Source organism: Drosophila serrata, unplaced genomic scaffold (assembly GCF_035046125.1).
Source record: "Drosophila serrata isolate PLE 108 unplaced genomic scaffold, ASM3504612v1 contig_240, whole genome shotgun sequence".
NCBI classification, from domain to species: Eukaryota; Metazoa; Arthropoda; class Insecta; order Diptera; family Drosophilidae; genus Drosophila; species Drosophila serrata.
The window spans coordinates 1,748,967-1,774,865 of NW_028257138.1; the positions used below are offsets into that span (position 1 = coordinate 1,748,967).

Consider the following 25,899-nt stretch of genomic DNA (forward strand, 5'->3'; position numbering starts at 1 on the left):
GGGGCTTATCCGCATCCCATAAAGTGGCTACAGGAGTGGTGGCAAAAAATGTATGCAGATGTGTCGTATAAAGATTGGCTTGATACTCCTCTTATTTAAATTATATTTCTTAAATAAGCGTATTTAATGATAAGTTAAAAACCATTGCAAAGTGCGATTCTCTTTTCGGAGGTCAAATATTACCACTATTACCATCGATTTTTATTTAAATACAAGTATACAAAGGTATCCCCACTGTTACGGGGTATTATAATTTTAGTCAGAAGCTTGCCACGCTTTAAAGGACTCATTTCCGACCCTATAAATCATATATGTATATTCTTGATCAGCATCAACAGCCGAATCGATATGGCTATATCTGACAAAAATGTAATTTTTTCAAAATTTTCATAAGGGGTTACAATGTTAAAATGGTAAAAAATTTGAAAAAAATAAATTTTTTCAACATTGAAATTGAGTATGCAGGTTTGTTAAGCGAATAAAAACTAACATAGCAAACCTTCCGAATGAAAATTAATGTTGAAAATATGTTCATTTTTAAGCTTTGTTAGTTTGTTTCCTTTTTAGATTTTATTTTTTCTGTAATTACATTAAACGTTTTTTATTCTTTTTCTTAATAAGTAAGATAATTTTCATACTTGATGATTATATTTATTAACTTTATTTTTAATCGTAACTCTCCGGGAAGACCCATTGAAAAGTGTGTACTTCAACGTTAAAATTCACCGAACTCTACATAAGTTGATAGGGAAACAATTCTATTTGCGAAGAAACCTAATTACTTATTTAATTGAACCACTCAGCCATGCCGCAGAAACAAAAGAAACCATTGAATGTGTCTGAGCATAATCGGCATTAAATAAGGCCGAAGGGAACAAAGGACACATGCTCTCATGTAAATTAAGTTGCATATTTCGGGTAACTAATCTCATTAACACTTCACTTAATTTTGTCGCCTCCTCCATTTATAACACAATGCCGACCTCCCTTGCACTCAAAGTCTCTAATCAAATTTTATAAATTTAGAAGCCGCGGAAGTGTTTGAATTTTTGGCTTGAATGCAATTTAAGGTTTACTTTAGCTAAAAGTGCATTTCGCCCTAAAGCTAAGAGTATCTAGAGAGTTTTATATTCTCTCCAGCCAACATCTGTTGGCATTTCTCCCTTTTGTGGCTCGGATAACAGATTTTTTCCTGGGCTTGCGGCTTCTTAAATCCAACCCATAAGTAGCCCAAAAATCTCCGGTTCTAATCTGTAAAGAAGAAGCCCCTAGGCGGCCCTCTCGACGTCTCAATTTCCAAATGACCAAGCTAATCACAAAAGGCAGACGGACTGGCAGAGCAAGGCTTTTTCTTCCTTTCTTTCCTCCTGTACTGCATTTGTTTTTCCCCTCCTGTTGATGACATAATTCCGCAGCGCTCGAGTTTCAACCGCCTGACTTTACACACTCTGACATAATTAGGGTGAACTACCTACCCCTACCCCCGGTTCCTGTCCCCGTCTCTTTGTCTTGTCAAAATCATCCCAATGCCGACCCCAGTCCCTATATCACCCGGCCGGGACACACCCCTCAACACTTGTGTGCACAGCTGGCAGTCTTCGCAGAAAAAAAACCAATTCAATTGCCAAATGAAAACTTTAATAGTTTTCTCTTCCTTTTGTGTGCTGTTTAATCTAAATTTATGCAAATTTTGTAGAGCATTTTTAAGCATTAGGTAGGGGAAAGTCATTGGAAAAGCAGGGAAACTCTGAACCCTGTCTGGAGTGGCATTAACTTGGCATGGAAATAGTTAAACCTGGAAACTTAGGGTTACATCTACATATATAAAAAATATAATAAAAATATCTATATGAAACGTTGCAAGAAAGTAATTTTCAGAAGACTTGTAGAAGTACAAATACCCTTGTAATATTTAAAAATAGTTACACAAATAATTTAATTATCCATTCAGTTGGGGGAAAACATACATATAAATTTCGAAGTTTGCTAAAGGCCCTGGGGATCACCTGCCTCCTACTTTTCGCCGGAAACTGCAAAAGCGGTAAGGATGAAAAAGGCCGACCAGGAAATATAGTTGATCGGGTCGCCGCTGCCCTCGTATACGTGCTCCTCACAAGGATCGGCCCCGAATTTGGCCACGAAGGCGAGAACGGCCATGCCGGCCATGTACCCGCTGCCCTCGTTTAGGGCCAGGAAGACCAGGGAGGTAATATTGCCCAAAATGGTCAAAACCTTCAGGGTGTGTACGGTTCCGAAGACCTCATCTTCACCGCCCTCGGTCTTCCAGAAGGCCAGAATCACGCTCAAGGTCAGCGGGGCCAGGAACAGGCCATGGCCCAGTGCAATTTTGTTACACTCGCCAGCCAGAAACAGATCTACATTGACCAGGGGCAGCGGTACGATCTCAATGATAGCGGCGGTTGTTTCCTGAATCTTCTTTGCGGTGTCATCACCGGCCAAACCACTGACCAGGCCCACAATCCCGTGGGTCAACCCTATCAGGCATGAGGTAAAGGCCCAGGGATGCTCTGAAGGCCCGATCTTAAAGAGACCATAGCCAGTGGCTCCGCATAGTAACGCGTTGAAGACAATGTTCACAGCCACATTGTCCGACATCTTGGAAGTGATTCGAAAGGAAGAATACTTTCACAATTGAATTAGATTGGATTGAATTTTGCTTGCCAGTTAAAAGTTCTAGATTGCTTTGATGCCTTACTCTTAGATTGCTTTGCAACTTGGTTGCTAAGTTCTAGAGGTTTCTTTAATAAATATTATCGAACTTCTTTATATTAATTATTAGGGATCTATTATAAGGGGAAAGGGGTCATATCAATAAAAAGGAAGTGATTCGAACTATTTTTTTGAAATACCTATTTAAATATAAAATTGTATTCTATAGAGTATACAGAAATTGCAACAGTATGCTGTACATTTGTGCCAACGCGTGTATGATTCCCTCTGGTATATGCTAGGCTAAGAGCATACTCTACCAGAGAGAGCCACTGTTTCCTTGGCAAAACTATCCACTTAATGCACTAAGATTTAACACTCACCTCAACCACAATTCAGTTAAGGCGGGAAGGGAAGGGGAATTTCCCACAAGGAACTCTGACATTTATTATAGCGCAATTTCCCTTTCGAAGAAGAAACGTCCTGCCTTGCATAGAAATGCAAGGCTGTGGAGTCGTGGAAATCCACAAGGATTTGCTTGGCGATAGCTGAAAGCTTTTCCCCATCCCCTCGGCCTCATTTTCCTGAACGGATTTCCCTTTCGGGGATTTTCCACTCCCGCTTGATTGTTGTCAAAGGTCATGAAATATGCAAACAATATAGTACTAGCGCACATTGTTTGCTTCCTTATCCGATCCGATTAGCTAATCGAACCCATAAACTGCATATAAAAATCTGACTCCGAGCTTGACCACCTGCTTTCCATTTTTAATGACTTGTGAGGAGGAGGATGAGAAGAAGGTGGAGGAGGCCCCAGTTCCCTTGGCTTTTAGGAGATTAATAGTTGCTCCGCAAGCTTTTAGTCGAATCGAATTGCCGGTAAGTAAGCTAGCTGACTTTTCAATTGTCTGCTCTATCGGCTAATGGAAGGAAGTTCGGTTAAATGCTAATCACCAAATTGCCCTTTGATTGATAAACTTACACACATTCAAGGGAAAAGCCGCAAATGCCGCACAACCTCAAGTCCTAAGCCGAAACCATAATTAAATATTGCTCCCCAGTGGAGTTGGGGTGCAAAGTCCAAACTGGTTTCGACAATAATTACTGAAACTTGGCACGAAGTCGGACCGCAATTGCGAGATTTGCAAGGATAAAGGGAGGAAGCATTGGATGCACTCAAAAAAGTGCATAAATCTATCAAAGTTTTAATTTTTGCAAATGAAGTTTCAAATACCTTTAAAAATATTTCAAATAGTTTTAAAATATTTCAACCTTGAATTCTCACATTGTGTAGATTTTCCCTCTAGGATTTTAAATTGTATTCTAAATATTCTATCTTGGAGTGTCATGCGAATTTGCTGAGACTTTTTGCGAGTGCAACACTGACAGGAACGTGGACAGGGATAGCTCATCATCATTAACACCCGTCCAAGCGATTCCCGTCGTCAATGGCAATGGCCTGGGATTGGGACTGGGATTGGGATTGGGAGACGTAAGGGACGTGGTAGAGCCGTCGAGACGCTGAGATCCCTGTCGCTTTCTGCTGGTTGACGGTCGGAGAATTGTCGCTGTGCCAGCATAATAATAAGGCAACGACCGGGACCAGGACCAGGGGAATCGATGACAACGTAAATCAATGCTCCTCCTAGCTGGGAATCGAGTCGAAACAATCATTAATTAATGTCAATCGAATCGAATTGAGGCGAACAGCTGAAATGAAATTTGGCGACAAACGTTTTCCGCTCGGAATCAGCGCAAATGAGCAGAGCTGCAGGTCCTCCCAGGTAGTCGTCGTCGTCGTAATCCTTGAAATATGTAATTCGGTTTCCTTCGCAACTGCCAGGCAACTTTTCATTCTCATTTTCATAGCAAACGTGCTCGTTTGGGAAATCTGCACACAAGTCCTGCTCGGTCCGGAAACGGAAACGGGCTGAGCGGAAGACTTGACAGCCATTTTTTTATTTTGCAGAACATCAACAAATGTCCAGCAATTAATTACGAGGAAAATGGTTAGTCAAGATGAGATGAATATTAAATGGAAGAAGTTTTGGGCAGCACAATGCAGGAAATAACAAGGCAACTTTGGTTGAGGTTTCAGAAATTCAGTAAACAAAATTTTTAAATAATAATAATATTTTTACAATGAATAAACTAATGCAGTTTCAGGTTGATAATTTAATAACAAATATAGAATTCAAAAAGTTCATTGGAAGACACATTTAATTTACTGGCGAAAACGTATTTCTTGTGTAAACTTATTTCCAAGCAATTAACTAGGGAAAACATTAAATACCGATGATGGATTTTGCAATACAAAAGAACGCTCGAACGCCCAGAGAAAAGACCTGCAACCAGACAACAATATGCTGCCAATATTAAAATGCATTTTTAATGCACTTTTGCAGTTTGTGGTTGGCCAACAGCGTTTACCCTTTTTCCTGTCCCCTTTGGATAACAGCAAGTTGACTTTGTTTTAATTAAAAAAAAAAAGAAAAGCACACAATGAAGGAAACAAGAAAAAAAACTGTTTATAAGAGCAACCAACAGACGGACTGACGGTCAGTCCGAATGCTGACGAAATATTCGCAGCCATTTATCAGGCTCTTAGCGCTGAACACTCCGTGTTCAATGCAAAGTGTTTCCAGCAAAAGCGACGAATGGCAGTTTAATGCACTTTTATTGGCATCCAATGGGCTGCTAAGGGCAGGGAGAGCGCCAGGCTCAGAACTCATTAATTAAAAACACTACCTCGCTGGCGGTGTTGAAACAAAAAGTTTTCATCCCATCAACTATTTGTACGAGGCTTCTGGTGTGTGTGCATTTCTCTCATCTAACAATATTCTCATTTCATAATTTCTCCTACGTATGGAAGGAGTTGATCGAGTTTCAGATACCGTGTACAGACTCCTTTAAGGAAAGCTTGTTTGGACCCCGAGTCCCACAAGAGCTCTAAAAAATAGATAGATTATTCTATGATTATAGTATATATTATAACCGAAACTGAATATACCCCTTAAACTCAACAAATACCCTGGGAAAAAAGTGCAAACATACGCAACAGGAAGTTAAGCGAAGCCTTCCCTCGGAGGCATGTCAAACAAAATCATAAAATTTATTAAAACTGCCCCCAAAGCGTTGGAGCTTTTAATTAGACAGAGAGGAGCCGAACCTACCTGGACGAATCCCGTGTATCCTTTTCCGTTCTCCTCCCTGGCTGCATTAAAAAGTTATTCCATCATAATAAATCTTTTTGGCCTGCGCTAGGTTTGCATAATTAGCCAGGAACTCGGACAACTTAAACTCCTGTACACCTCTCGGCACACCTCCGCAGACTCCTTGCCCCGGGGGCCTGTCATAATTATGCAAAAAGTGTGAAACTGAAGCTGTAGGAGCAGAAAGTTAACTAAACAAATGCGCTGCCGTTGTTGTTGTTGCTGCTGATATCCCTGGCTCAGCTTTCACAACATAATTCGTTATTTATGACTTCAATTATGTTTGCCCGTGGCCAGACACAACACACCCAAAGGTTAAATGGGCGCAGTGAGAGCAAACTTAACCTCAGCTCAAGGCGTCGTCGCACCTTTGACCCCCAGTGTGGCCCTATACCCCCTCTTTCTCCCCCAACATACACATTTGTCGTTTGTCGTCACCTCCTCAGTTTTTAGTGAAGTAAAAGCCCGGAGTGACCCCCTCAGGAGAAAGTGTGAACAGCGAGCAAGAGAGATAACATTTTAATTACAGCTCCAACAAAGGGTTCCGCCTCCCCTGAATATTCTTATGATAAATTGATGATTGATGATTTGACAGTTTGGCCCAAAGGCAGGATGTCGCAGGATAGTCCGGAGAGAGTGGAATTCTGACGGAGTTCCTTCAGAAATGTATACCAATGTATACCATATTGCAAAGGGGTCATAATAGAGTTATAGGAATATGTTTATGGCATAATATAATATAACATATTGTAATATGTTTAAAAATGTTATCCATTTATTTCTGATCAATTGTCTTATTAATATATGCCAAATAAATTTCCCCATCTTGAGCATTTTTCAGAACATTATTAATGCTTTTTTCCTCTTCACAACATTTGTTGACAATTTGCGACAGAGTTTTATTTGGTTAGATAATGTCATCAGGGTTTATGAATAATAAATGCACGTGGCATATAATTCACATCCAGAAACAGTCTGTCAATGGATATTAATAACAAAATAGCCAGCAAAAAGGAGCATTAAAAAGTATATATAATATACAAGTGCATTGTTTTTGTTACAACATTTGTACAGTTAATATGAAAATGTTATTAATAAACTGTAATTACCAAAGGTTGCCCGGCCAGCACGTCTGTCATTTAAAATTTATACAATAAGCGCCAGAGATAAAAAAATAAAAATAGTATAAATAAATGAGTTTCCACCAGAAAGAATGCATGTGAAAATTTAAAGCTAGTTAATCGGTGGTCACAGCCACGGAAAATCAACATCAGAAGCCAGTGGCAAAGTGGCTAACCTTGGCCAAGACGGGCCACGTCTTGGAGATCTAATGCCGAGTTGCAGCTCTGACCACTCTCAGCCTTGGGGGCTGAGAAAACACGTTTCTGTTTTTCCCACTTCTATCCGTACTTATGTATGTGTATATATTGCCGATTTGCATGTGAATGGAAACTGAGTCACGGACGCCGGCAAGTGTTGCATTTTGTGATGATTTTCGTGAAAAGCGCTTAGTTGCCAAACTAAGTTGCTGCCTTCAAAGCAAAGGCAATTAAATTAAAGGCGAAAAGCAAACACAGATGGCCAGCAAGCTAAAACTTATTTCATCTTTTAGCCAGAAAGTTTTTCAACTGCCATTGTCAGCATAATATTTTATGCTTTAATTAGCAAAGCATTTCAAACGTGTCTGAAACGTTGACAAACAATTAGCTCCTCTCTATATTTTCAAGAATATTGGGTCAGCAGAGAGACACTCGTAGTCTGAGTCAGACTCAGATCTCGGATCAGTGCGAAAAGCAAACAGAAAGCAGAAACGCCATAAACTTGGCAAACTTTAAACTGGAAACCGGGCTCGAACCGTTAAGGGCAATACACACATGATTACTCATGGCCAAGTAATTTGGTTTATGGACTTATGGGCAAATAAATACAAAAGAAATTGTATGCAAAAAGAAATTGCAAATGTAAATAATCGCATATTTAACATACAAATTAGTTTTGCATATTAATTATGCAATTAAAGGGTGACACGCATATGGCAACTTAACTGGAGAGAGGAATTAAGGCGAATATAAAGCAAAAAAAAAATGTCAACAAATTGTGTGTAAAGGCAACGAAGTGTAAATATTATTTATAGATTGATGGATATGTAAAGAGATGAAAAAATCAACTCTAAAAGTAAAAAATAATTGGTAAATGTATTACTGGACATTGGGTTTTTATTTAAATTATTTTTAGCAGCTATAAAGAAAAAATAATATTCATATACAGGCAGTTTGTAGCTGATCTTTATTATTGATTATCCTTGCACTGCGCCTCATAAAATCCATTAAGTTAACTCTAACAGTCGTAAATTAACGTAAATTAATTGCTTCAAAGTTACCTAAACACAAAGCTCCGCGGTTTCAGCTTGTTCCCCAAAAATTAAAGTTTCGCTTTAAACGGGCAGACCATGTAGATATGTCAACACCAATAGGGATCAATATATATACATACGAAGGTATGCCTTCACAGCAACAATAATTAATTGATTTCGCTTGCCAGTAACATAAAATTAATGTCATTTTCGTTAACATTTACAAGAAGACCTTTTGTTATTTTCTTTTTCTGTTTTCCCCCGCCTTTTATTGGCAGGGGAAGTCTGCCATTTTGTGATTTCCAGCCATTTGTCAAATTTCGCATTCCACCTCCGCCTCTCCCAGCATCTCTCGCACTCGGCACATAAATTATGAGGCCAAAAACCGCAGATCAATTTATTTTGTTGCCCGAGACAAGTCCTCCCTGCCATAACATCCTGTGACAATGTCAGGGCGAAATAGGAAAAACAATTAAAACCCACTCGCAGACTCGCACCGGCGACGTCGTCTGCGTCTGGCTTCTCATACTCGCAAAAATATATACTCAGTTGACTTTATCTACCTTTGGCCTGGCCGGGTGCTGATGCTGAATCTGATTCTGTTTCTCGAAAATTTCCCTCTGTCTGCATAATTTTTGTGCTGCGGCTTGATAAATGTCTCGCAAATCGCTGGCGACACTTCTTGGCGGCCATCCAAACATTTATCCTTAAAAAATAGGCAGCAACAATTTGGGGACCTCCTCCCTTTTTTTTCTTTTTTGCGAATATATTAATAACTGTCATTCGGTTGGGCCGCTGTCATTGTCTCACTCTACCCAGAAGAAAAAAATAGGCACACACAATTTCTTTGATATTATTTTTTACTTTACTTAGGAAATTCATGTATCTCTCAAGGCCTCTCCTCCCTCTTGTATTCCCTGCACTTCGTTTTTTATTCCATAATTCAAAGGGGCGTGGATCCTGGATCCTTCATCCTTCCAGGTCCTAGGTTTAGGTGTGGTTGCAACTTTTAGCGCGTGTATATGAAAATTATGTTAATTTATACTCCGCTTCGGAGAGAGTCCTGCTGTTACTGCCTCGTATTCTAGCCGGTTTCGTAGGCGGCGGCTTTCCCCTGGGGCGTCTGTTTGGGTTAACTTAATGTTCTTCAAGGTGTTACCGGGGTGTATACGACTTTTGGTCAAGGTTTGACTACTAGACATATTTGGATCTGACATAGGCTTCCAGCATGGTTTATTATTAAATGGAGTGCTAACCAAATACATAATTTGTTGAAAAGGAAAACAAACAATCTTCCACATAAATTCATCAAATGGTAAAAACTATCTAGCGGAATCTCCGAAAAACTTGAACTATAAAATATTATTAGAAACATATTGAAGCTAAAGGATATTCAGGCAGTCGACTCCCGTGCTGTTAAACTCCTCCCTTGAGCTGTTCTTGCCACGTCTGTTGCTTGCGTGTGCCTTTTTTTATGCATTAAATTAGGCAACCTTCGTCTGGTGTGGAATATGTTATATTTTTCTGTCTTCAACAGTTTGGCAGACGCTGTCAACGTCACAAATTTGTATAAGCTTCTTAAAGGGTTAAGGCCAAAAGAAAGCGAGTTGCACAAGCCAGACAGCCGCATAATAATTTTTGCCCAGAAACATGTTGCTCAACGAGAAATTATAGAACCTGCCGCCTGGCTTCTGTTTCCCCAACTTATGAGGAATAAAACCGCAATATTTATCACATGTGTCCAGTGCCAACTTTAACGCTTTGGACTCTCCGAATCTGTCTATATATGATATAATATATATTGCTTAATAAGCCAAACTTTAGCATACATTTATACTGAGTATGCGGACAAAGTTTTGCGGTCCGAATGTCACTTCTGGCTGGGGCATTGGGCATTAATTATGATAATATTCCTTCGATTTTAATAAGTCGGAGTGCCTGGAGCAGGAGCCGGAGCTGTTGAATATGCAAACTGTTTGTCCTGGCTGGCATTTTGTACACTTGTCCACTTGTCCTTACTTGTCTCCACTTGGCTGCATTGTCAGGTAATTACACTAAGACGCTTATAAGCCCTTCGAAAAGTAGAGGGTGCTCAGTGCAAGATGCAGATAGAAATGAGGTGCCCAAACCCATTGTCTCCGCTCGCATTAATTAACTGGCAGCTGGGAATATCTGCCATGTTTCAAGTCCTCGAAGCAGCACATTCATAATATGGAAAACAAATGCAGACTGTTTGTAAAGGGAAACTCACTCAAATTGGGCCATAAATAATGCAAATGTTCAGTGTCTGTTCCTGACTTGAAAGTGAAAATTCGGCTAATAATTCAATTGGAAATTTATGCGTATTGTTTATTGATTGAAAGACATAGCGAAAGCATATGATAATTTTTATATTTATATCAATATCAGGCCTTGAATTAGGCAAACATGAGTAAATAAATCAATATTTGGTAGTGGATACACTTACTTAATTGTTAAGCAAATACTTGCGATAAAAGTAGAGAGTTTATTAATGAAGTAATAACTGTTATTAAGTCAGTAATCCTTGACTTATTTCATAATGTTTATAAAAGTATTCGTTAGGGGGATACAACTTGCCACCATTTGGTTTCCTTACGGACTTTGAGATAAGTTAATCAACTGGGGGATCAATACTATGTACAATTGTCAATTGTCAACTTCCATGGGGAGGATTCGTTGCTCAGGTCCCATTTGGCTGAAGAAGGTAACATCACGGGATGAAGGGCTGGGACCGCAACATAAACGGATATATTCCCTACCTTTCCTCCATTGAATTTCGGCTAACTTTCACCTAGGGCAGGCTGATATCTAAATCTTGGGAAAACGAAAAAAAAGAAAAAGGAATATCGAAATTACAGGGAAAAGCCCTCTAAAACTTTCGCCTAAAAATGCACCTGTGTGCCACTTTTCTACAGACTTTCCTTTCAACTTTTCGGCTATGGCTTAACACATTTGCACCTCTCTGCTGCATAAATGAGGGGGGAGAAGAGAAAACAGAGGCCAATAAATTTGTACACATAAACTTGATTGATAAAGGCCATAAATAATCGCAATAATAAATAGAAAATGGTCAAGACTGGTCAGCAAAAAGTAAAAGGCCGCGACACGGCAATTTGATGTAACAACCAATCATTATTAATAGCCACGAAAAATGAAAAACGAAAACCCGAAAAAACGAAAAAATCGAAAAGGTAAAAAGAAATTGCACACACACACACCACAAAAAAAAGTGAAGTCAGAAGTTTAACAATAACAAGTTTTGGCGCTCTGAACTCTGTTGTTTAACTCCCATTGACTTCCAGCCGCTTCGAGATGGAAAGCCACCCATAAATCAGCAATAATTATCTTTTTATATTGATCTGCAATTGCCCGAATGCAGGTAGCTGATAAATCGATGCTGATATATTGGAGCTTATAGAAAGACTCCAGCTCCAGTTGTGTTGTCCATACATACATATACATAGATACATAACATACATATGTACCTTTGCTCGCTCGTTCATGTGGCATTTGATTTTTCCTTTTATTCTGCGGAAATTGCATACCAATTTGTGGTAGACAGCAGCCCCAGATTTGCACTCACATGTGCTGGCTTCGCCGCTTTTCTTTGCTCTATTGAAATCAACAAGAAGGCTGGCCACAATGGGATAAATCTGGCAAGATAAAAAGAACATTTTGCTTAGAATTATTTCTTTAAATCTCAAAAATAAAATTTAAAACAAGTGCCTACACTCACTTGTGATAAACAAATTCAAGCATTATTGGAAAGGCATAACATTAACAGTAACAGTAAATATGCCTATTTCTGTAATTGACAAATATTTGGGAAAATCAAAGTCTTAAAATATAATAAGTAAGCCAAAAATACATTTATTGCAATTCAAAAAGCGTTTCTGTGTTAGCTATAATTTGGTTAACAAATCTGCATAAAATGATCGGAAATTTAAAATACATTTTTTTTCCATTTTTGACAATTTTTACGATGTAAAAAATTCAACATTTTGAAAAAAATAAATTTCTTTGGGATATAGCTAGATCGACTGGGCTTCTGATGCTGATCGGAATATCGGAAATTACTCCTTCACTGCGTTTCAAGCTTCTGACTAGAACTATGGTACCCTGCAAGGGTATAATTACACCAGTGCGTATACGTAGTATTGTGGGACCATAAATGCCTGAAATAATATTCAAACAACATAGGAAGCGTACTTCGGCACGCCGAAGCTTGTATTCCTTTGCGATTTGCAATTAAATTGAATAAGATCGTATAGAAAATCTATAATAGCTAAGCTTAAATATTTGCATTATTAAAATCAATATTTATGTCATTTTTATATGGCAACTTTTACGACAAATCAATGTTTAGAAAGCTCATAACTAAGTCAAAAAAGCATTAATTTTAATTCGGAAACCTCTCCTATGTTACCTTTTATGTGAATAATAAATCTGCATGTCAAATTTAAATTTTTAAAGAAGTTAAAATTTTGGTCAATTTTTGACAATTTTAACGATGTAACCCCTTATGAAAATTTCAAAATTTTGAAAAAATTAAATTTCTTTGGGACATGGCTCAATCGACTCGGCTATTGATGCTGATCAAGAATATATATGAATCATAGGGTTGGAAATGACTCCTTCACCACTTATTAGAAAAGATTTACCTAACTAATAATACATTTTGCGCCATTGTTCCCGTTGCAACATGGGACACAGCTTTTAACCAAAAATATTTCCGTTGGAAAATCAAAACAGGCAAACACAAAATTCAAGTAAAATCACGTTCGGGGGCAAAAGACGCTAACGTAGCCAAAAGAGAAGCAGAAATTGTAAAGGAAACAATAGCCACAATAATGGGGGCCGTGTGTGTCTGCGATGGGGATTACCGAAACCAAAGTTGATTTTTATTGGGAATCGAGTGAGGGCATTAAATGAAATCTATTTGTACAATTTACAGACGGGGACACAACTGAAGGGAAATGGGAAATGGGGGTGAAAATCACTTCAAGTTGGTCCAATGCTTTCCCCGCCGAGGCATGGCCAGTGAACTGGACAACCGTTCCTGTGAAAACTGCAGACACGGCATCAAATAAAACGCGGAGTGGCGATCTGAGAGCCCCGAGGACGGCGACGACGATGACGATTTTTTACCAGCTACAAAAAAGAGCTAAATAAATAAATATCACCAGCAGCAGCAGCAGCAGGAAGAATGGATAAAAAATAGATTTGTGCTGTGAATAAGCACACATGGCTATGGAGCGTATGTCGACACAACGTCTCGAATGTTGCCCGTCGTCCGCGCTTTTTCTTTTTTATTTTCATTGCTGTGAATGTGACATTGTTCAGTTGCAACAGTTTCCCTTTTTTTCGATACCCATTACTCGCAGAGTAAGAGGGGCGTCTAGCATTTGTCCAGATAAAAATCTAAAGAAGCCTTTTTCATAAAAAGGTATTCCCAACCTTCTGATGAAAAACAATGCACTTATTTGCATTATTATTTCTTTAATTTCTTTCAGAGCAAGCTTTTTTACTGAAGGATCACTAATGAATAACTATTAATTCCTTAACTTTCCCTCACAAAATACCAAGGTATTTTCAAGGGCGGAACTTCTTTATTTTCGGTTTAAATCCACTCCACAGTTTGTAGCAATTCCCTTGGTTTTATTTGTGTGGGAAGTGTGAACCGATTCTTGCTGACTCTGGAAATTCAAGCTGCAGCTTGAAACTTCTTCTCGGAAGGAGTGAGAAGGGGATCTGGTCTATGCGGTGCACTGGCAGGGAGCAAAGAGATCTCTAAGTGGTTTTATGGGTTTTATACAAATTCGAGTGCGAATAACTAAACTAAAAAAAAAACAGTGGCATGCTGCGAAAATTGAGAAAAAATCTCATTGCAGCACAACTCAATTGTCAAAAGTTAAGCGACATCTCATGGGGCGGCCGAAAAGTTTCACATTACATGGAACGAACGGCCTGCTGGCCAGCTGGCTGACCCGATTTTTAAAGTCGAATGCGAACGCAAATGCATCTCATTCCGTTTTCTGTTGGCTTTCCGCACGTTTCCGGCTGACCAAACAAAACTTCACTCAGACCGTCAGTCAGTCATGCAAGAAGCTAAGAAATCAATTCACTTTTGGCCGCAGCTGCACATTTTGGGGCCTGATCTCCTTCTGTTCCTCACTCCTGCTCTTTAATCCGCAGCTGCCCGGACTTCACTTCATGTTTATGCCACAATTTGCAATTTTGCGGCTTTCATCAACGGAAATTAGTCGGGGCGAAGAGCAATTTCCCAAAAGTGTTGCTCGAAATACAAATAATAACAGGTCGTTTCTATTCCGAGAATCATGAAAAGCTGTGAAGCTGATTATCTGATGTCTGAGTCACTTTTAGACATTGAGTGCTATTTGATATTATTATCTTATTGAAATTTATAGACAATTTAAATTAAACATATCGAAATAAACATAGAATAGAATATAATTATCTGCAAGTAAAGGACATTGAATACCATTCAGACTATCTGATTTTAAATATTTATTTATTTAGACGCAATATATATTGTATTTCACTGCATTTACATTTACTGCTTGTCTCATTTATTCATTGAAGACAACATTAATCCATTTTTAAGCTCAGTTTATAAATTTAATATAAAATAAATTAAAAATCGCTCTCGGTAAACTCTGACAAAATTCATTAGAAATGAGAATCTCTCCTCCGCCACATAAACCGCCAAAGCCGAAGCCCAAGTCAGGCAAACAAAGACTGACTAACAAACAAGCGGAAAGTTCCACTTTGGCTCAAAACGTTTAATACTCAAATGTCTTAATTGGTAAATAGAAAACGTTGGAAAAAGAATGGCAAACAAGCTGCAGCCGGGAGAACTTTTCCAGCAAAACTTTTTAACTGCGAACAAATTTCCACACAAAAACCAAAGGGAAAAAAAGCCAACGAAACTTATAACTTAATTGAAACTTAATGAGAAAATGCAGCCGCATTGTTTGCCAGTGGCAATACCTGGGCAGATGCGTATCTTAAAGATGCAAACGTGCAGGTGTCTGTCTGCTAAATGCGACAGTCATTTGCCTGATTGCCACCGAGACATTAGGAGCCCTGTTGTGTTGCAAGGTGGAACGTGCCCCGAGACAAAAATGAGAATACCTCAGTTATGCGATACTCTGGCACTCAGCTATTAGATACTCCTAAGGGAATTACGCAATTCTTTTGTTAACATTTGCCTCTGTCTTTTTCTTGCAGATGCGCTCACCTGGTCGCAGCAGGTGAACGTGGAACCCAACACCGCCCTGCTCAACGAGGGAGATCGCACCGAGCTGCTGTGCCGCTACGGGAGATCCATCAACTATTGCCGCATCGAGATCCCGGGCGAGGAGAAGGTCCTCAACCTGTCGCCCGAGTGGAGCAAGACCCCCGGCTTTACCTACTACGGAGCGGGCCTGACCGCCGGCCAGTGCGGCGTCAGCATCGAGCGGGTGAAGGCCAGCTATAATGGCCAGGTCAAGTGCAGTCTGGGTGTCGAGGGCGAGGAGCTGTCGGGCACCATCGATCTGGTCGTGGCATGTGAGTATTTCAAACATTCAATATATTTACAATATCTTGAAAGCAAGAAAGGAAACAAATTTCAGTATATATCGAATCGAAAATCGATCATAAATAAGTTTAAAATATTTGCAAGGGTATAATTACACCGTGCGTATACGTATTATTTTTGTACTATGAATGCCCGAAATAATGTTCAAATCGAAACGAGAGCTTACTTCAGCAAGCTTGTATTCCATTACCGTTTGCAATTAAATTGAATAAGATCGTATCAAAAATCTATAATAACTAACAATAATAACAATATTTATTGATGTTTATATATGGCAATTTTTACTACAAATCAATGTTTAGAAAACTCATAACTATACCAAAAATTCATGAATTTAAGTTTGAAAAGCTTTCCTATGTTACCTTTTATGAGGATAATAAATCTGCATGTCAAATTTAAATTTTTAAAGAAATTAAAATTTTGGTAAACTTTTGACAATTTTATAAGAATTTAAAAATTTTGAAAAAATTTAATTTCTTCGGGACATGGCTCAATCGACTCGGCTATTGATGCTGATCAAGAATAAATACGATTTATAGGATTGGAAATGACTCCTTCATTGTGTTTCAAGCTTCTGACTTAAATTATAGTACCTTGCAAGGGTATAACAAGAAGTAAACCAGCTCGTTGTAATTTAAAATTAGTTTATTGACGGTTTTTTTAAGTTATTTTAAGTTCTCACCTTTGAACCCTTTAAGTTTTCTAAACAAAATTCCTTTTATTTCTCCTCAATTTAACAGTGCGTCCACAGCAGCCCATTATTGAGCTGCTGACGCGACCAAATCGCGAGGGTTACTTTAACGAGAACACCGAATTCAAGGCTCGCTGCACCGTTCGTGATGGTCGCCCGCCGGCGAACATCTCATGGTTCATCGACAGCATGCCGGCCAACAAGCGCACCACACCCCTGGACATCCGTCCCTCCTCCAACACCAACAGCAACTCCAGGGACAACGTCGAGCTGTCGACCTCCGAGCAGGAGATCCAGTGGCATCTGTCGCCGGAGGATAGCAACCGGAAGCTGGTCTGTCGCTCGCACCATCAGACCGATCGCGAGAGTTTGCCGCCCCAGGAGGCTGCCTACATTATCAATGTGCGATGTAAGTGTATAGATATAGTGTCATTAAATAATTTAAGGAAAATGTAGGATTTCCGCCGTTGCAAATATATAGCTCTAACCCCAATTCTGTGTTATTCAGATGCCCCCATCCATCAGGTAGATGCCGCCGTGTATGGATTGTATCTCGACCACACTGCCATTGTGAATATCACCATTAAGGCCAGCCCGCAGCCCAAAATCGAGTGGACTATCGATGGAGCGATCGTGTCACAAGGACGCACCGACGGACGCTACTCGGCGTACGAGCCGCAGTATTTGGGCAACGACGAGTACAATGTGACTTTGGCCATCGCCGGACTTACGCTGGAGGACACCACGAAAGTGTACCAACTGCGGGCCACCAACGAACTGGGCATGACGGACTACCAGGTGCGGATTAGCTCGTCGAGCAAACCGCCGAGCAGCAGCCTCGACGTGGCCGCCATTGTTGGCATTGTGGTGGCTGTGGCTGTCTTGGTCCTGATTGTCCTACTGATTCTCTTTGCCCGCGCCACCGGTCGATGGTGTTTTGGCGGTAAGTCCAGCCACTGCTCTACCTTTTTACTATTATTTTCCATGCACACATTTTTGCTTTAATTTCGTGGGTGAACAACAACGCAACGCAATGTCATCATCATTAGCCACTCAGCCACATCAACAAAAACATCATCATCATCGTCATAATGACCACCACTATTGTCTCATCATCAGCTATGCTAACAATAATTTCTGGCTTTAGGTTCTCCACCCACCACCCCCTACCCCCACTCCCCAAAAAACCTCCGAAGCCACCCACTTTTACATACACAACTCCACCAAGAGCCACCCATCCATCCTGCAATTCATATATGTACATATGGGTTTCGGGGCCTGAGGTTCGCCGCAAGCCGTTGTTAACTTTCGACGCATTGTGCGGCTTTTAAATTTTAATTAGCGTTAACCTAGCAGAAGGAGGACGCTCCTCCAGCCCTTCCCTCGGATGAGCGAGCGGCAAGCCCTAGAAAGCTCATCTAATTAAAAAAATTTCACTTGACTTTCGCCAACAAGTTTTGGGGTAAAAAAAAAACACAACTCGTAACTGAGCCGGGAAAAATGTGTACGAGTATCAAAGAGATAATAAGATTACAACTAGAACTTTGTTGAAAATAAAGATAAAACTAAAAGAAATGGAATGTTAAAGTTAATTTAAAACAAAAGAAGTTTGTATACAATTATATACAAATTGCAATCGATCTTCACTAAGCCAAAAACAAATTAACCTCAATTTTGAATGTTTTTAGTTAAAGCTTTTTAATTAGCCTTCTATACCTCAAAGAAAACTTAAAATTTAGTAATACTTATGCTTATGCTTATTGTTTGGGTAAATTACAGTTTTTCAAATATCATAACTAAACCAAAAGTGCATTGATTTCAATTCGGAAAACTTTTCTGTGCTAGTTTTTAGTAGATTTACAAATCTGCATACCTAGTTGTAAAATTTACAGAAATGTATTTTTTTTAATTTTGACAATTTTAACGATGTAACCCCTTTTCAAATTTTGAAAAATTTGAAAAAAATAAATTTTTGTCGGACATAGCTAGATCGACTCAGTTTTTAATGCTGATCAAGAGAATATATTGTTTATAGGGTCGGAAATGACTCCTTCCTAGCTTTTTAAGCTTCTGACTAAAATAATAGTACCCTTCAAGGGTATAATAACACCTGTGCGTATACGTAATATTTTGGGACTATAAAATGCAGTCGAGCTACGAATTAAAAATTAATAAATTCATTTATGAAAATATTATTGGAAACAAATACAAAATGTAGTTTAAATGAAAAAAATAGTTAAAAATTAGATACAGTTTAAAATAATAACACAATATTGTAAACAATGTATTTTACGAATGCATAATGTTAAAGAACACATGAATGTGTAACAGGGGGAGCGGGCGATGAAAACTAAAGCCAACAATTAAAAATAAATAATTAATAGACGAAGAACAAAGATTGAAAACACCTATAAGCTAAAAAGGTTTAAACAAAATATATATTTATACATATAGGCAAAACACAAAATACTTTTTTTGGTTGTCGCTCATGCGCCATAACTCGTTCATCCCAAATGATTATTTTGAATTCTTGTATTTGTAGATTATGTATTGGATTATTTAAAATTATATAATACAGAATATACACATATAAAAAGAATAATATATACATTAGATATTTAAGATTAACAAAGACAATTGTGCAATTCTCTTTCTTACTCTCGCTGAGCAAAAGTGTCTACAAATGACAACAACAAGAAGAGCTAACATTTAAAAAACCGAAAATTGGTCACTAAATTCTGCAAAACAAAATCAAGTACTTTTCGTTGCTTTTAATGTTAATTTTATGCCTTTATGTAAAATGTAATTCCCTGTTTCTCTATATTCGATTCTTATTTATAAAATCTCCTGTACTTTCCGCTTGATAAGCATTACTTTGGTAAATGGACTAACCTCAACTTTATTATGGAAATTTTGTGGTATCTTCAAGATCGAGTCGCGCTCTGCCTCTCTCTATAACTATCTTTCAACCTGTCTCCCCCCCTCTCTTTCTGCACAAGAAGCTAAATGTTAGTTCTTTTTGGTTGTTTTCGATGTTTTTTACAGGCGCCACTTTGAACACGGACGTGGGCCCCGATTCCGAGGCCCAGATCCATCCGGAATTCCAGGACGATGAGGAGTTGGATGGTCGCGATAACGGCGATGAGCATATCGATACCACGCAACAATCGGAGGAGGCCACGCCCCCCGTCACCGATAAGTTGGAGGCGCAAAAGAAGGCCGATTTGAAGAAGAGTGCAGCTGCCACGGCGGCGGCGGTTATAGCCGCAGGCAATGGCAGTCAGCACAATTTGAATGGAACGACCATTGAGGCTCCCAAACCGCCAAATACGTCCGTTTAGGCCAAGCGAGCCCCTTAAAGTTTCCAACCAATTCTTTGGCCAGTTTACCGGCACGCACCTTGTAAACCCAACTATTTTCTTGGGTTCTTTCTGCTGTGTGTGTGCCCCAGTTTGCTAAAAGCAAGCCGGAAAAGAAGAGAAAACACGAAATATATATAAATATCTCCTACCACACTTTGCTCTCTCGTAAAATATAAATAATACTTTAATGCAAATCTCAAAAAGTGCACAATTTAATAACGAATAATAAAAATAATATATAATTATACAAAACAAATGAAACCATTACCTTAGGCCAAATAATTTTAAGTGACCAATTTTCGTAAGTCGCGAATCTCAAATCCTTTAAACTTGACTCTGTGCACTCGAATATATATCTCAAACGTTCATATACACATAATTATAAATCAAAATAATCCAATGTATTGTATAATATTTTGTCCAGCACATATTGGTTTTTCTCGTCCCCGTATTTATTTAAGCTATTCGACCTGCCAGCAGTTTGCATTTTCAATCAGAAACTGTATTTTTTCTTCATTTTTGTTTCGCGTATCAATCAAATCAAATCAATGCCTATGATTTATTTTAATGCGTTTTTATTTTTCTAGCTGTTCTTTTGTAATTTTAGAGCTTTGTAAAGTAAACAAACGAAAACAAAATAAACAACCACAAAAATTGACAAATATGTACGTTTTGATGTTAGCAAAAGTAACAAGCTGATGCTGATGATGATGAAGATGATGATGTTTTTAGGGTTGGGGAAGTCTTATCTCTTTTCATCTATCATTAATCATACAAAATCACTCTTATATAGTGCAAATGATTGTCTTGTATTTGAAAGTATTTTTTAATTAACTTTATGTATTTTCTTCCAAATAGGCAAATCAATCAAGACGCCCACAAACGAAACGTAAGTACAATGAACGCAGAAAGCGTAAAAATTGATTCGGGAAAGGTTAACAAAACAAGGCCACATTTAAAACATAATTAACCCAACAACGGTATCTGGTTTGCTTAATTTTTGGTTTTAATTTTCCAATGCCATTAATCCGTTTATCCATTTTACTAAAATAATATTTGCGTATGTAGTTTCGGATGTGTGTTTGTTTGTCGTCTACTTGCATGTGACTCTTATCTCCCTCGGTCTCGAGGGGCTTCAATTTAATTTTCGTTCATTTACATCATCTCTTGATATAGAACAGCTCTCATTATCTCATCTTAGGTTACATTTTTGAGAACACAAATTTAAGAAATTTACAAAAACCTAGCTTAAGCACACGCATACCCCACCACACACATACACGAAGTCCTGTGTTTCGTCTTGTATTTGAATGTCTTGGAGCTTAAAAAAAAAGCTTTAAAATAAAATTCAAAATTCCATTGGAAAAATATAAATCATGCTGCCACACACACACACACACACACATTATACACTCTTAAAAATGCTCGCTAGTCGCTCTGCCACGCCCACTTTGCTCGCTCGCCCGCCCACCAAAAAAGAAAAAAATTACATAAAATCGTTGTTTGTCAGCCTCTGTCTCTGTCTATCTCTGTCCTACCCTCTGAATACCATACCAGCGCTCTCTTGCTGTCTCTGTCTCACGCATTTACTAAACAAAAATGTTAAAAAATTGTCGCTGTCCAATAAATCATTCCAACAAAAAATATAGAATCTAGAGGTTATCAAAAGCATAGAAAACAACAACATAAGACTCTATAGTTTTAGAGCCACATTGCTAATGCATCACAAAAAACAAACAAGAATAATAATAATAATAGAGCATAATATAAATAAATAAGCAAAAAGAAAGAAACGCAAACCATTTTCTTGCCATGTTTTGTCTTCTTTTTCTACTACTTTCATATGTGTGTATGGACAACAACAAACAACAACACTGCGACAACCCCACAAAAACCCCCACCAAAATACCTTAAATACCGTAAACGAAAAATATAAAATCTAAAATATTATACAAAAAATTACCAAAAAATCACTAAAAACTCCGAGCAGTCAGAGCGATAAGCAACTGGAATTGGAGACCCAACAGAGCCATGGCCAAAACGTGGCCCTACTGGAGACCCCCAATGGCATCACCCTTCTGGGCGCCAGTAAGTTGCGAGAGTCCAATGGCGCCCCGGCACCCAATGGCACCCAGGATCGCCTCTCCGTGGAGACGAGGCGCAAGCCTAATGACGACGACGACAGCTTCGAGTATGGGACAGATCGCGAGAGCAGTGTCTATAATCCCACGACTCGTCCTCTGAAGAGTATCCTGATGAGTCAGGCAGGAGGTCGCAACTCGAGGAGTTCCGCGAGCGACAAGGAGGACGGCACTGAGCATGCTGATCTCCTGCAGAAGGGGAACCAGCTGGGCATACCCGAGTCGCGGTTCTCGCGCTGGCTGCCCAAGGATCAACGCGAACTGATCGAAAAGCAGGCCATGCTGCTGTCAGGACGAGGCAAGGCCAAGGCTCCGCCAGCAACGCCACCGAAGCCACAGAAGCTGCAAATTGGTGACACAATAGCTGCAAATAGCCATACGACGACGACGGCAGCCACACCGACGACGCCAAAGATACCACAGGAAACGGAAATCTGAGCGTACCACGTGTCCCTGTGTCTGTGTGCGCGCGTGTCACATCCATATTTATTTATTTTTACTCTTTTGGGAACAGGAAGCGAAGCGCAGCAGGATTAGGAATGCAATGGAGCAGTTTTGTGGCGAATCGGGGAATTTTTGGCAGGGAAGCCGAGGTAGACATAGCAAACAGAATGAACAGAAAAGATTATTTTAGCATTTTTCAGAAAGATGTACCAAAAATATCTAGTTTTCTGGGTGTTGCTATCCTATCGCTAAACTGTGTTCAGAAATATTTATTTCCAAATTAAATCATATCGGTGTCCTAAAGAGCAACGAGCTATAAGCAGAGGCCCTTAGAACGAATCAACTAATACAAGTGCCTTAGGATAATATATTACATAAAAATAAAAACAATTAATTAAATAATAATAACAGTTAAATGTTAAAAATTCCCCAATAGTTACCGAGACGAAAAATTCGTATAAATCTTGCAAACCTTTAAGCCTGCCACAAAACTGACTCCAAAGATTGTCTTTAAGCTTCGTAATAAGTCATAAACGTTTCCTTACACCCTCAAAAACAAAACCAAACTGCAGACATTTAAGACCTAAAACCAGATCAATGAAAACTGATTCATATCATAGAGAGATTGATGCCCGCGTGAAATTAAGTTATTATCGAATACGTTCAATCGAAATGCAATTGCATGGCAAGCATGAAGCGACAAAATCATTGTTTTTTACACGTATTTATATTGTAGTCACTCTGTACTAGTGGAAAGTGTACATCTTAAGCCGAGCACTCTGTACTTTATCACGTTAGTATTTAATTTCAAGGGCTGAAAACTTTGAGTTAACATTTAGCGACACAAAAACTATAACTGTAGCTTAGGACCTTTTGATACAAGTTGTTTTCCCTTTTTTATTAATTTACACAAAACGTATGGTTAATATTTAATTAACGAAAATAAAAACGGTTAAGATTAAGAAGGGTTTCATGGTAGTTTTTATGGTCTGTATTTATTTATATTTACCCTGAAAACGTGTGAGTGTGTGTGAGAGGAGTGTTTTGAATGAAATGGCATTTTGTGTCTGTGTGAGGGACTTAAGCTGAAAGGAAAAATTCTAACAATGGTGCACACATATCAAAGCGGAATTTCCCCCATTCAGTTTTGCATTTTGCGAGCATAACAAAAGCAATATCATTAAAATACAATAGCAATTTCATATATTTATGCATACATATATGAGAGACTAACACGCAACGCCAAATACATGTGGAAACATACAAATACAAGCACAAACACAAACTCAGATATTTGTAGGTAGGAAAATGTATCTGGCAGATACTTGTTGAACTTTTCCAGACTTCAGGCAGACTGACATTCAAATGAGGCGAAAAATATTTATAGAATATAAATGGAACTCGTTTCGGCCAAAGCAAAAGCGAACGAAGGTTGAATGGGAGCCTGAAATGGGTTAAGAGTCGATAGGAGCCCTTAAAGCCCTTAAAGTAGCTTAAAATGAATTATTATTAAGGCCAGTAAAGACCTGTTTCAGGGTAATTGCCTTGCAATTCTATTTGTTTAATATTACAGGCACCCTCCCCCACAACAATTTGCCGTTTAAAAAATTAGTACAAAGTGGAAAACTTTAAACTCGGGCTATCGAATTCTTTGGCCAACAACAATTTGTTATTTAAATGAGATACAAAAGTTTGCCCTCTTGGAATATTTTTGCTTTTTGCTAACACAATTTGCCGGTTTTAATGGATCCAAGCATACACACACACACACACCCACACACGTACACAACACACACAGCGATAACAATTACGCCACTTACCCCAACCAAAAACAAAAGTTCGTTTTAAGCCCACTAACAACCAGAGATAGTAGTGAGCGGGGGGAGCCTTTTAATAATCCCAGAAAAGTGCCAAGTTAAGACGACTCCTAACCACACACAATCGACTAACCCGAACGGTCACCTGGCTTTTAATTTAATTTTAAATATTTTCAATGAAAAGCAGCAGTAATTAGTATCGAAAAAAGAAATCAAATCAAACATAAATATCATGCTCAATCCATAAAAAAAATACCTTTCACCAATTTTCACACACACACACACACACACACACGCATACTTCAACCGACAAGCAGCAGCGACACCGAGAGCGCCGATATAAAGGCCACCTCAACGGCCACGGCTACCACGACCATGGGCGGAGTGGGCGTGTCCGGCGAGGAGGGGGAAGAGGAGGAGGAGGAGGATAACGAACCCGTTAACGAACAAGAGAACAGCCCAGAGTCGCAGCAACAGCAGCAGCAGCAGCAACAGAAGAAGACCAAAAGATTGCCCGCCTTTGCCGTGGCAATTCTGAAGCGTTTCAACGAAAAGGATACAAGGAAAAACAAGGAAAAAGATAACAATCAGGAGTCAGCGAGTATTGTGGAGAGCAACACCACCGAACAGGAGGGCAACAATGCCGTCATGGATGGCAATGACAATGAACCAAAGGTATTAAAAACGTCTCAACGACACTCACACAGTTCTCCCTTCCTTTTCTTCTGAATACATTTTTCTAACGCCTCCGACCACTTCTGTGCACATACACTCTCAGAAAAAATTTGATAAATTATACACAAACTACAAATGACTCAGGAATAGTCTGTTATAAATAATGCTTTAATATAGGCAAGCGTAATATACCCAGAAATCACTACGAAAATACCTCTAATTAAAAGTTATTCAGTGTAAATAGCGTATAGTATTCTGTGTCTTAGGACTTGTACGAATCCCTGAAAACTTTTATTTCAATGAGTGCAATAAAAGATTGTGTAGCACTGTCACTTGTATAGCATACTTTTAGAGACCTTTTCAAGAGACGACCCCTGAACAGTGGTCTTTGAAAAATATTCATAAACTATAAAATATATTAATCTTATAAACAGTCTCTATAAATCTGAAATACGGAGCTGACATAATTAATATTATTCTCCCGCTGAAAGGTTTTTCTCATGTGTGTGCGTGTATGTCTGACTGAGTGAATTTTAGTTACCTACCTTTAAGCTTAAGCCTAGTTCCTTTATCCTTAGCTGCAAGCTTCTAAGCCAAATATATAAATACATAATTTTTTATAATTTTCTTTTTGCTATTATCACAAAAATCTTTTCTACATAATTTTCTTTGCCATTTTCTGCTCTTTCCGTTCGAACAAACTACAAAAACAAAAACGCATGCAAATAAAACTGTTGTTGTATAATACATATAATATATATGCAAATAAAGGCTATAGTTTGGCAGAGCACCTCACCAGTGTGGACATTTAAGTAAAGCGAAGTAGAAAAACAAGGTATATCAATTTTCCCTATTTGATAAAGAACCTCACAATCAAATTTCTCAATTAAATTATATTCGTAAAAGGCAA

At 38.7% G+C, this 25,899-nt stretch overlaps 2 protein-coding genes across 12 annotated transcripts in view; one reads left to right on the forward strand and one right to left on the reverse strand.

Moving 5' to 3' along the window:
* Positions 1–25,899, forward strand: part of Fas3 (fasciclin 3) — a 292,347-nt gene that overhangs the window by 265,170 nt on the left and 1,278 nt on the right. For 5 of the 11 annotated variants that reach the window (XM_086830395.1, XM_086830396.1, XM_086830397.1 and 2 more), the window contains 5 exons: positions 15,508–15,828; positions 16,600–16,959; positions 17,059–17,493; positions 20,771–20,801; positions 21,903–23,459. In XM_086830395.1, coding sequence (XP_086686521.1) covers positions 16,740–16,959; positions 17,059–17,493; positions 20,771–20,801; positions 21,903–22,491 — 1,275 coding nt within the window. In that variant the 5' untranslated portion in view covers positions 15,508–15,828; positions 16,600–16,739 and the 3' untranslated portion in view covers positions 22,492–23,459. Of the gene's footprint in view, positions 1–15,507; positions 15,829–16,599; positions 16,960–17,058; positions 17,494–19,595; positions 20,575–20,770; positions 20,802–21,902; positions 23,460–24,631; positions 24,990–25,760; positions 25,825–25,899 lie in introns of those variants that run through there. The other 6 variants (XM_086830399.1, XM_020945116.2, XM_086830400.1 and 3 more) reach the window with 4 other exon arrangements.
* Positions 1,912–15,141, reverse strand: LOC110178107 (uncharacterized). Its single transcript, XM_086830408.1, has one exon. It carries the CDS (start codon positions 2,614–2,616, stop codon positions 2,014–2,016), a length of 603 nt encoding a protein of 200 aa, XP_086686534.1. The 5' UTR covers positions 2,617–15,141; the 3' UTR covers positions 1,912–2,013.

Bases quoted from the DNA above. Each gene is read 5' to 3' on its own strand.
- LOC110178107 (XM_086830408.1), bottom strand. From the start codon at position 2,616: ATGTCGGACAATGTGGCTGTGAACATTGTCTTCAACGCGTTACTATGC.